General features: G+C 43.3%; 1 protein-coding gene across 2 annotated transcripts in view; it reads right to left on the reverse strand.

Annotated features, from left to right (window-relative positions):
- Positions 1-12508, reverse strand: part of FKBP9 (FK506 binding protein 9, 63 kDa) — a 59505-nt gene that overhangs the window by 33673 nt on the left and 13324 nt on the right. The window contains exons 2-5 of one of the 2 annotated variants that reach the window (XM_011953923.1): positions 7743-7888; positions 7131-7320; positions 5705-5850; positions 1333-1522 (exon numbers count right to left, since the gene is read on the reverse strand). In XM_011953923.1, coding sequence (XP_011809313.1) covers positions 1333-1522; positions 5705-5850; positions 7131-7320; positions 7743-7830 — 614 coding nt within the window. In that variant the 5' untranslated portion in view covers positions 7831-7888. Of the gene's footprint in view, positions 1-1332; positions 1523-2302; positions 2412-5704; positions 5851-7130; positions 7321-7742; positions 7889-12508 lie in introns of those variants that run through there. The other variant, XM_011953924.1, reaches the window with a different exon arrangement.

The raw sequence follows: 12508 nt of genomic DNA on the forward strand, positions 1-12508 counted from the left end.
ACAGAGTCTCGCACTGTTGCCCAGGCTGGAGTGCAGTGGCGTGATCTCAGCTCACTGCAACCTCGGACTCCTGGGTTCAAGTCATTCTCCTGACTCAGCATCCTGAGTAGCTGGGATTGCAGGCACCCGCCACCACACCTGGCTAATTTACAACATATAATGCATACTTTGTTTTGGTTTTGAGCTATGTAACTATTACTCTTTTCCAAAAAATTTAAATGACAAATTTAAAAGAGATCCTAGGAATGAATTATTCAAATGAAATAATGCCATATACAAATTCTTCTGTAATGGTTTTGGATGACTCCATTAACTAGAAGTCTGCCACCTCAGAGAGACAGGGAGGTTGCTGTCGCTACTTGTTTGCTCTACTGGGAGCTAAAGGAGTAGTTTCAAACAACACATGCCACTGGAATGAGCAAGACAGGCCAAACGCAAGCCATCTCTACAACTGCAGGCCATGCCTGATAAACAAAACAAAACTTTGAACAACAAAAGAGGCCAGTAATTAGCCTCTATGGCACCCAGCATCCAGAAGGGAGCTGAATGCATCCAACCAGTGCCGTCCAGCTGATCAGCCACTGAAATTTGTAAAGGACTGTGACACATACCTTATCTCTTTAATCTAACCATCTACTTGACAAAAGTGCTGGAATAGGGAAAAATGAAGTCCAAGGCAGTCAAACGCTATCCAAAGTCATACAGCTAGTGCACCACAGGGGCTAGAGCCCAGCTCTCTTGGCATCAAGCACATTCTCTGCCCACTGTACCTCCTTGACATCACTTCTGGCCACTCCTCATCTTGGGTCCTATAATGAGGTTTATACCTGGATAGCTAAGCACAGTATAGGGGGATGGTGGGAGTCGAGGGTTTCTCCTGTCTTCCTGCAGAACCATCTAAAACAGCCCCCAAGAAAGAGATGGTTACAAGAGCCTATGAATAAACTTAAGCCCATCTCTACAAAAAATAAAACATTAGCCAAGCATGGTGGTACACGCCTACAGTCCTAGCTACTAAGGAGGCTGAGATGAGAGAATTGCTTGAGTCCAGGAGTTCAAGGTTGCAGAAAGCCACAATCATGCAGCTACACCGCACTCCAGACTGGATAACAGAATGAGACTCTGTCTCAAAAAAAAAAACAAAAGGTAAAGAAAGGAAGGAAGGAAAGGAGGGAGGGAGGGAAGAACTAAGTATCAGAAAACAGAAACCTATATTAGAGATGAAAATGCCAACTACGAATCAGCATTGACAGAGTATTTAAATCATGGTCCAGCCAATGGCAGACTTTAATACAATGTTCTGGTAATTGAAGACTTTAATCATTTCCTTACCTGGAATCAAAGAGGGTGCCATCCAGAAGCGTGCCATTGTAATGATACCTGAGAAAGTCCCCACTTTGACTTATCCGCTCACAGTTTTCAGGTACTACCTTGTTCTCAATGGAAATGCTGTCCTTGGGGTTATGGAGGTCCAATAATGCGACATCAAACACCAGAGATGCCTGACCGGGAATGTCTTTCCCTAGAATGGAATGGGAGAAAACGATGAAATGGGACCCAGCATTTAGGAAGTACTTTACAACTCAACAGCCTCGGGGTTGGTGTTATTCACTTCTTGAAGTTTTGAAGCCAAAGAAACAAATGTTCTTCCAGGTCTTGAATGGGCCCCCATGGTGTCCAACCATGGACTGATGGTATAATCTAAAATCTGACTCAGCAAAATGAGAAAATTGATATTAATGACATAAGCAACTACCATGACCATATTTTCTGGGCTCATGCTGAAAACTCAAGGCTCTGTGTAGGTGGGCATGCACCCACAAGCAAACCCAAATACATACCTCTGTGGGTTTCTGTTTGTGAATAAATGCAAACCACAGACATCTAAAGGAGATAATTCCAAATCTCTGGTCTGGTTCTGGAGAACTGTACACAGACTTGTTCTTTGGAACGAACAGTCAATTTTTTAGAGGCAAAAAGTAAAACTCAATGCCTTAAGTGTATCCAAAGCAAGATATAAATAACATGAAAGTTAGCAAAGATAACAGAGAAAAAATGGCACCCACAATCCAAAATATAAATAAATAGTCCTCAAATCACTTCTAACTTCTGGGTAGTACTGCTTCTCTTGGATGTTCCTGACAGTGGGAATATTTTGAATATCTGCAAAATGAAATCCACATGAAGAGATTACAGGACACTAGTTCTTCCTGCAAAGATCAACATCAACCAATAAATAACTCAAAATCCAGTAATTTGGGATAGTAGAAAGTTAACCAACAAACCAATCCCTCACTTTTACTTGCCATTTGTTATACCAGGCAAAGGAGCAGGCCCAGACAAGCAAACTAGATGCCACCAAGCCTGAGCTCCTTCCACGGCCTTTGGCAAAGCCCACCCTGCATCTCCTTCCCCTCCAAGGAATGATGAAATCTGCTGAAAGCCGGGTGCTGAGTCAGGCCCTGGAATGCAAGGTGTGGTCAATCCCCAAATCACACTCGTGGGAGATAGAATATTAATCTGTGTGTGCTTTACTGTATCTTTTCATTTAAGAGAAAAATGAAAGCCTTAAAAGTAACCATGGGGTTTAAATTTTTCTTTTCCTTTTTTTTTTTTCTTTTTGAGATGGAGTCTCGCTGTGTTATCCAGGCTGGAGTGTAACGGCACGATCTTGGCTCACTGCAACCTTCGCCTCCCAGGTTCAAGCGATTCTCCTGCCTCAGCTTCCCGAGTAGCTGGGATTACAGGCACCTGCCATCATGTCCGGCTAATTTTTGTATTTTTAGTAGAGACGGGGTTTTACCATGCTGGCCAGGCTGCTCTCGAACTCCCAACCTCAGGCAATTCACCCGACTCAGCCTCCCAAAGTGCTGGGATTACAGGCACAAGCCACCGTGCCCGGCCTGGGGTTTCAATTTTTCTAGCATTAATGTACACTAAATTAATAATGTTTTCTATAGCAACTTTGCAGAGATATAATTCACATACCATACAGTTCAACCATTTAAAGTTACACTTGGATAGCCGAGCACAGTATTCAAGTATAAAGCAATCAAAAATAACTACTCTAAATAAACTATTATTTGTTTAAAGTAAATAAATAATATTTCTTATATTAGGCTCACATCTGGTTTTGTTATGTGGCTGATGACAGAAGGATCCAGGAGCCAATGTGAATCAACTTCTTGGGGCCAAGGACAAGACCATTTGAACATCAGTAAGAAAACAGTAACTGCCAGGCACAGTGGCTCCCACCCATAATCCCAGCACTTTGGGAGGCTGAGGTGGGAGGATCGCTTGAGTCCAGGATTTCAAGGTAATCCTTGGTAACGTACGGAGACACCATCTCTAAAAAAATTTTTTTAACTAGCCAAGCATAGTGGCACACATCTGTAGTCCTAACTATCCGGGAGGCTGAGGCAGGAAGATCACCCAGGAGTTTGAGGTTACAGTGAGCTATGATGGCATCACTCCAGTCTGGGTGACAGAGTGAGACCCTGTCTCTAAAAATAATAATAACAATATCTTACATCTTGTTTGGGGGGAGAATTAAGACATGTTTACGGCACTGTTTTAAACTTTATTTTTCTTTTAGTAGGGAATTCCACCCCTAATACTCTTTTTAACAAACCATCTGCAGATCCCCAGCATGTAAAATATATAAAAGTGGGCCAGGCACAGTGGTTCACACCTGTAATCCCAGCACTTTGGGAGGCCGAGGTGGGTGGATGGCTCGACCTCAGCAGTTCAAGATCAGTCTGGCCAACATGGCGAAACGCTGTCTCTACTAAAAATACAAAAATTTGCCAGGCATGGTGGCATACGCCTGTAGTCCAAGCTACCCAGGAGGCTGAGGCAGGAGAATCTCCTGAATCCAGGAGTTAGAGGTTGCAGTGAGCCGAAATTGTACCACTGCACTCCAGCCTGGGCAACAGAGTGAGACTCTGTCTCAAAAAAAAAAAAAAAAGTATATATATAAAAAAGTATATATATATGAGTATATAAGTATATATATATGAGTATATATATATATGAGTGTGTATGTATGTGTGTGTGTGTATATATATATATGGAGGTAGAGACGAGAGAAGGCTGAGCCCCACCACCTCAGGCTCCCTTTTCCTGCTCTGCTCCACGGAGCCAGGAAACAACATCGAAAACATATTGGCTATTGTAAGTTGGGTATCACTATCAGTAAATTTCTTAAGAAGCATCATTGGCCGGGCGCGGTGGCTCAAGCCTGTAATCCCAGCACTTTGGGAGGCCGAGACGGGCGGATCACGAGGTCAGGAGATCGAGACCATCCTGGCTAACCCGGTGAAACCCCGTCTATACTAAAAAAAAATACAGAAAACTAGCTGGGCGAGGTGGTGGGCGCCTGTAGTCCCAGCTACTCAGGAGGCTGAGGCAGGAGAATGGCATAAACCCGGGAGGCGGAGCTTGCAGTGAGCTGAGATCCGGCCACTGCACTCCATCCAGCCTGGGCGACAGAGCGAGACTCCGTCTCAAAAAAAAAGAAGTATCATGTTCTCATTTATATCCTTAACTACAAAGTCATCTGTTGCATATGAAGTTTTGGTCAACAATAGACCACATATATGAGAGTGGTCCCATGAGATTATCATATCATGTCTTTACTGTGCCTTTTCTATGTTTAGATACACAAATTCTTGTCATTGTTACAGTAGCTCACCTGTGAGTGAGTACACATGAGTACACAGTACACATGCTGTGCAGGTTTGCAGGCTAGAAGAACAGGTTACACCATACAGCCTAAGTGTGCAGTGGGCTGTAGCACCTAGGATTGTGTAAGTGCACTCTATGGCATTTGCACAACAATGCAATTGCCTAATGATGCCTTTCTCAGAACATATCCCCATTATTAATCAACACATCACTGTATCCATCTGCTGTGTAAATGCCTACAGGTCCCTATGTCGTGTCAGCATGTCAATATGATTAAACGCACCTGAAATTCAAACATGAGTACCTGAGACATTCTATTTATCAGTCCATATTATGTGTTTTCCTTCACAGGAAAACTACAAACAGGACACTGCTTCTAATTAATGTGTTTTCTAACATTACATTTCGCTTTTGTCCATGTGGAGTTAATGTCATAGGTAAAACCCATTGTAGAGGTGCAAATGGGGAAATTTGGCAATTCTGACATTATATGGCTAAATTTCTACCTTGGTATCTGCAACTTTTATAGTGTCTAGTTCAAGTCTCATTTTACAAATGTTAAAGCCAGAGAGGTTGGTGACCAAGGCCATAACAGGTACAGCTGGAGCAGAGGTTACTTATGAATGCCAATGAACATAAGTAAGTGGAAATTTCTGCAACTGATGATTGCATCAGACAGCAGACAATCCAGACTAGCACTGTCGAATAGAACTTTCTGAGGGATGGAAATGATCTGGGTCTGTATTTGCACTGTCTAGTATGGTGGCCCTCAGCAACGTGAGGCTATTAGGTACCTAAAATGTAGCCGTGCGACCAAGGAACTGAATTTTAAATTTTAGCTAATTTTAACTTGTTTCCATTTCAATATAAATAGCCACATGTAGCTAGTGATTACCATATTGGACAGTGTAGGTCTAGACCGAAAGGTATAGTGGGTTTCATGTGGTGACAATTGAATTAACCACTGCAATAAAAGTAAGGATAGGAGAGAGTGGCTCCAAGAAGGAGAAGGACTTACCATCTCCATCCTCTCCATAGGCCAGAAAAGGAGGAATGGTGATGATGCGCTTCTCACCCACACACATCCCCAGCAGCCCTTTATCCATTCCAGGAATCAGCCAGCCAATCCCCACATATGTGTCATATGTTTTCATGCGATTGTGACTGAAAGCCAATGAGAAAGGGAAAAAGTTCCACGCCATAAGAATGTTTCCAACTCATCTCTCAGTACAGTTTTTGTTACCCAAATATCAGCTAAACAATGATCCCATACCCATCCCTAGAGATAGGCGTTCATGGATCTTTGCCCCCAAACTCAGGGCAAGTGTCCTGAAGTTTAGAAAGAAATAAAAAGCATGCATTTGGCCGGGCGCGGTGGCTCAAGCCTGTGGTCCCAGCACTTTGGGAGGCCGAGACGGGTGGATCACGAGGTCAGGAGATCGAGACCATCCTGGCTAACACGGTGAAACCCCGTCTCTACTAAAAAAAAATACAGAAAACTAGCCGGGCGAAGTGGCGGGCGCCTGTGGTCCCAGCTACTCGGGAGGCTGAGGCAGGAGAATGGCGTAGACCCGGGAGGCGGAGCTTGCAGTGAGCTGAGATCCAGCCACCGCACTCCAGCCCAGGGGACAGAGCGAGACTCCGTCTCAAAAAAAAAAAAAACAAAAACAAAAAAAAGCATGCATTTATACCAGTGATAGACAAAAACAGGCCAGCTATTCCACTAATCAAACACGCTCTAATGAGAAGAAATTGCAAAGGGTTCCCAGATCTCTGGCGTGGCCCCATGCCGCTCCATAGCTTCATACACGTTCATCTTTCCCCTCCTGCTTCCATGGGAAAACTATAAAAATGAACCAAAACGTGCGTAAGCCTCCTGAGAAATAGAGGCTTTCACGGCTGGGTGTGGTGGCTCACACCTGTAATCCCAGCACTTTGGGAGGCCAAGGCAGGCAGATCATGAGATCAGGAGATCGAGATCATCCTGGCTAATATGGTGAAACCCCGTCTCTACTAAAAATACAAAAAATTAGCTTGGCATGGTGGCGCGCACCTGTTGCCCCAGCTACTTGGGAGGCTGAGGCAGGAGAATCGCTTGAACCCGGGAGGTAGAGGTTGCAGTGAGCCAAGATCGTGCCACTGCACTCCAGCGTGACAGGACGAGACTCCATCTCAAAAAAAAAAACAAATAGAGCCTTCCACTTAATGATGAGATCTCAAAATACTGTTAAGTTAGATAAACATTGCTCTTCAATGTTTCTAAGATGTGTTAAAATTTTGACTCTGGCACCAGAGAAGATACAACACTGACCAAAAGTCTTAAGTAGATGAGTTCGGTACTGGTTACAGTTGAGAAGAGTCCCCATCGGCATAAAAAGCAAGACAGAAGGAAGCAACTATGCGTGGGACATTTCACTGATACTTCCATGAACGACAGGACTTACCTCGAATCAAACAGAGTTCCGTCCAGGAACGTCCCGTTGTAGTGGTACCTCACAAAATCAGACACCTGGATGGTCCGAGGGCAACTTGGGGGCTTGAAATAGGTGTGAATCTGAACCTGGTCTTCAGAATTCCAAATATCCATCAGAAGTACATCAAAATGAAGCACTGAATTGGGGGGGATCACACCAGCTAGAAATTAAAGATTTCACACTGAGTTCACAGTTGCTGCCTTTCAGGCCAGATAAATAAACACCTAGGATGCTGCCAAGGTGAATGGTGGGCCAAAAGGGTTCAAGCAGTCACTGCTCTACAATCCCAAAATGACCCATTCTTCCTGCCTCTTTCCTCCATATGAAATTGAAAGAAAAGAGAAAAAGCAGTTTTCTTCTCATTGAGGGTATCATTCAATACATCTGTGTTAATGACACTTTCTTCCACATCTAGAAAGAACAAACCTAAGATGGAAATTTTAGCTGTGCATGAGTTCACTGCTTTTCATTTTCCCCCAATCTAAAAAGCTTCCAAGATTCTCTAGTCTGTTTCACTTAACATCCTAAAAGTGTTCTCATTGTTTCTGCAGATGTGTTCATAAACGAGGAAGAAAAGCTTACAAACTCCTTCACTTCCGTAGGCAAGCTTCGGGGGAATCTTCACGAAACGTCTCTCGTTTACGCACATCCCAACAAGAGCCTGGTCCATCCCTGTGATCAGCTGCCCTTTTCCCACAAACACGTTGAAAGTGGAGTCTCTGTCATAGCTGAAGACCCGAACGGTAAGGAAAGAGAGAGAAAAGTATAAATAGTCCCTTCCTCAGTAAAAACCACCCTGTCAAAATGCGCCCACAGATATAACGTGGCCACAGCAAAGCAAAAAGCCAGCCAAGGAGTTACTGAAACAGGAACATCTCCACTGGACGGTACTTGTAGGGTTGGAAATTTTAGACTATCTTGAATATTGCCAGCAATCAGCATAACTCTCTCTAGGAAAAAAAAATGTGTCAAGCTGATTTTGCAAAATAATCACCTATTCTTTCACACACACAAAAAAAGAAAGAGTTGGCTGTGGTCATGCCAGGGCTTTGGAAGGCCAAGGCAAGAGGAGTTAAGTTGAAGTTAGCCGGGGCAACAAAGTAAGGCCCACTCTCTACTAAACAAATAAATAAATATAATTAGCCAGGTGTGGTGGTGCATGCCTATAGTTCCAGCTACTTTGGAAGCTGAGGTAAGAGGATCGCTTGAGCCCAAGAGTTAGAGGCTGCAGTGAGCTATGATTGCACCACTGCACTGTAGCTTGGGTGACAGAGTCTCAAAAAATAACATAAAATAGAATAAAATAAAATGAAATACTTTACAGCCGGGTACAGTGGCTCATGCCTATAATCCCAGAACTTTGGGAGGCCGAGGAGGGTGGATCACCTGAGGTCAGCAGTTTGAAATAAGCCTGGCCAACACGGTGAAACCCCATCTCTACTAAAAATACAAAGAAATTAGCCAGGCGTGGTGGCACACGCTTGTAGCCCCAGCAACGCAGGAGGCTGAGGCAGGAGAATTGCTTGAACACAGAAGGCAGGGAGATTGCAGTGAGCCGAGATTGTGCTACTGTACTCCAGCCTAGGCGACAGAGCGAGACTCTGTCTAAAAAAAATAAAAAATAAAAAATAAACTTTACTTCATTTTCTATGTCATTGGTACCCAAAAGGAACATCATAGATACTAATGGCCTAAGTTTACACACACACACACACACACTTGATTTTTTTTTTTTTTTGTTATTTAGTTTTTATTTCATAATCATAAACTTAACTCTGCAATCCAGCTAGGCATGGGAGAGAACAAGGAAAACATGGAACCCAAAGGGAACTGCAGCGAGAGCACAAAGATTCTAGGATACTGCAAGCAAATGGGGTGGAGCGGTGCTCTCCTGAGCTACAGAAGGAACAGTCTGGTGGTTAAGATAAAACACGAGTCAAACTTATTCGAGTTGTCCACAGTCAGCAATGGTGATCTTCTTGCAGGTCTTACCATTCCTGAACCCAAAGCGCTCCATGCCCTCCACAATATTCATGCCTTCTTTCACTTTGCCAAAGACCACATGCTTGCCATCCAACCACTCAGTCTTGGCAGTGCAGATGAAAAACTGGGAACCATTTGTGTTGGGTCCAGCATTTGCCATGGACAAGATGCCAGGACCTGTATGCTTTAGGATGAAGTTCTCATCTTCAAATTTCTCCCCATAGATGGACTTGCCACCAGTGCCATTATGGCATGTGAAGTACCCTGACACATAAACCCTGGAATAATTCTGTGAAAGCAGGAACCCTTATAACCAAATCCTTTCTCTCCAGTGCTCAGAGCACGAAAATTTTCTGCTGTCTTTGGAACCTTGTCTGCAAACAGCTCGAAGGAGACGCAGCCCAAGGGCTCGACATCGACGGCAATGTCGAAGAACACGGTAGGGTTGACCATGGCTAGTAGTACAGGACTTTCCTCGGCGGCAGCGTCTGCAAAGCCCACACTTGATATTTTTTAAAGTCATCCAGCTAAGTTAAACACAGAGGCAGCATGGTAAGAGCATAAAACATACTTAAACTCTCTTAACCTCAGTTTCCTCCACTGCAAAATGCAAGAAATAGTAACAGCCTTCCCAGGATCTGTATAACAACGTGAAAAATGCTCTGAAAACCTAAGTGCTATGCCAATATTGCTATAATTATCACAGGTAATAGAAAGTATGATGTAGTCTTATGATCACTAATATACATGTTTTAAAGGCTGACAGGCAGTGGCCTTAGATCAAAAGATAAATAAGGAAATCATGGCTGTGACTCACACCTTTATCTTCTTCAATGTCAAATCTAGCAATCAACAGGGGTTTGCCTATTAGGGGACTGTGCCAGGTGCTTTGGGGGATATAAAGTACAAGGCACAGACTTTGCCTATAAGTAAGTACCTTATAAACTGATAGAGACCCACAGAGTTTCAGAAGACATAAAATACAATGCTCTATGGCATTTTATAACAACAGATTTTTACTCACTGACATGGAGGGATATATACAATATGAGTAAAGGGCAGGTTACAATGCCAGGTGTGGTGGCTCATGCCTGTAATCCCAGCACTTTGGGAGGCCAAGGAAGGTGGATCACTTGAGGTCAGGAGTTTGAGAGCAGCCTGGCCAACATGGTGAAACGCCATCTCTACTAAAAACACAAAATTAGCAGGGCGTGGTGGTGTGCACCTGTAGTCCCAGCTACTTGGGAGCCTGAGGCACAAATACTGCTTGAACCTGGGAGGTGAAGGTTGCAGTGAGCTGAGACGGTGCCACTGCATTGACATCCAGCCTGGGTGATAGAGTGAAACTCTGTCTCAAAAAGGGTGGGGGGTGGGGACAGGTTAACACAGTCTAAAATCACCCCATTTTCAACTTACATATATAGATGCATTTGAAAAAATCCACAAGGCAATACATGAAATATTATCTATTATCTACAGGTAGAGGACTTCAGGTGACTGAATTTGTTTTCTCTTTAATTATCCTACTTTTCAAAATGATCATGTAATTACTTATGTAATAAAATGTTAAGAGTTGTTGGGATTTATTTCATGAGAATGTGTCACCCTTTATTTTGCAAAATACTTTCACTTATTCCTCTCTTTCCCTAATGAACAGTTTGGGGGAGCAACAGAGTCCACCTCACCACTCCCCTCAGGGCAGCTTCCTGAGACCTGGCCCTCTTCTCTTTCTCCTCCTAGTTTTACAGCCTATTTTAATAGGTTTCCTTTCTTCAAGGTCAGTGAACAGAAAGCAAGATTTCAAGTACAGGCCAACAAGCCAGAGGACAAAAGCACATGGCCAGTTTTGTGCCCAAGTCAGCTTTACACCTCCACCCTCTACCTCCGGGGCCCCAATCCCCACCCCCTGGAATGCCCGCTCTTGAATTACACTTGGCTGGGAACTCACCCTGCCACTAAGCCATCATCAAACTGGCAGATTTATTATAATAATGGGCCAGAAAGCAAGACTTCAAAGATTCCCAAGCACAGAACACACAGAAACAGCAACAATGCACCGGCATACTTTAAAAATATTTTTTTCATTCACAGAACCTGAATATACTTCCCAAATTTAACAAAACTTTTTAATACTAACTACCATTTACAGAGTATTTATTATTTGTTGGGCACAGTAGCAGACTAAGCTCTTCAATATATACTACACCATTTAATCCTCATACAATACTTTAAGGTGGGTGCTATGATACTCAGACTCTTTGCAGGTTACAAAATTTCCCAAGCTCATGAAATTAAACATGAGGAGGGAAAAAAGTGAGAATCTACGACCATCTGACTCTCACACTCCAGGGTCAGGGCCTCCCTAGAGGTGTATAGAAATAGTTGTTGCCCAGCTTGGGCAACATTGTGAAATCCCATCTCTACTAAAAATACAAAAAATTAGCTGAGCATGGTGGTATGCGCATGTGGTCCCAGCTACTCGGGAGGCTGAGTTGGGAGGATCACTTGAACCTGGGAGGCAGAGGCTGCAGTGAGCCAAGATTATACCCTGGCATTCCATCCTGGGTGACAGAGTGAGATCCTGGAAAGAAAGAAAGGAAACAAAGGAAAGAAAGAAAGGAAGAAAGAAACAGGTGTTGCCTCACGATATTAACTTCTTCATTTGATGTTGCCTAACCAATGTGAACAATTAAGCACCAAAGTGCTAAAAACCAAAAAACCTTTCTGAAAGAAAATGTATGCACTTATACATTAAAAAGGTATACATTTATACAAGAGGCTAACAATGCGAGACCAGTCTTATCTATTGCTTAAAATTCTGACCATCTGCAAAAATAAAGCTGTTCTGAACAAATTTATTCTGATCGGCACAACCGGCACAAACTCATGGGCAGCATCAAGCCCAGAACTGGTCATGAAAATTATTTCTGCACACTCTGGAATAAGCATTTATACAACCTGTCCTGGGATCCGGCTTATTTACACCTTGTACGGGCATCTCATCCAGGGGCCCACAGGAAGCAGATGACACACCCAAACGAAGTTGTTCCAGGAAAGTTTAATAATGGGGTTATGCACAGCTGGGATCATAATCAATGGTGAAAAACTGAAAGGTTTTTCCCCGTGATTGGGGACAAGGAAAAGATGCTTGCTTCCAACACTTCTGTTCAGCACGGTCCTAGAACTCCTAGCTAGGGCCATTAAGCAAGACAAAGAACTACATGGCACAGGAATTGGAAAAGAAGAAGTAAAAATATCTCTTTTAACAGACGAAATAACTTTATATATAGAAAATCCTGTAAGAGTCCATAGAAAAAGCTGTTAAAACTAATAAACATTGGACTTCATGGTTCTGCGGGGGGGGG

The sequence above is a fragment of the Colobus angolensis genome, unplaced genomic scaffold, assembly GCF_000951035.1.
Source record: "Colobus angolensis palliatus isolate OR3802 unplaced genomic scaffold, Cang.pa_1.0 Scaffold378, whole genome shotgun sequence".
Classification (NCBI taxonomy): domain Eukaryota; kingdom Metazoa; phylum Chordata; class Mammalia; order Primates; family Cercopithecidae; genus Colobus; species Colobus angolensis.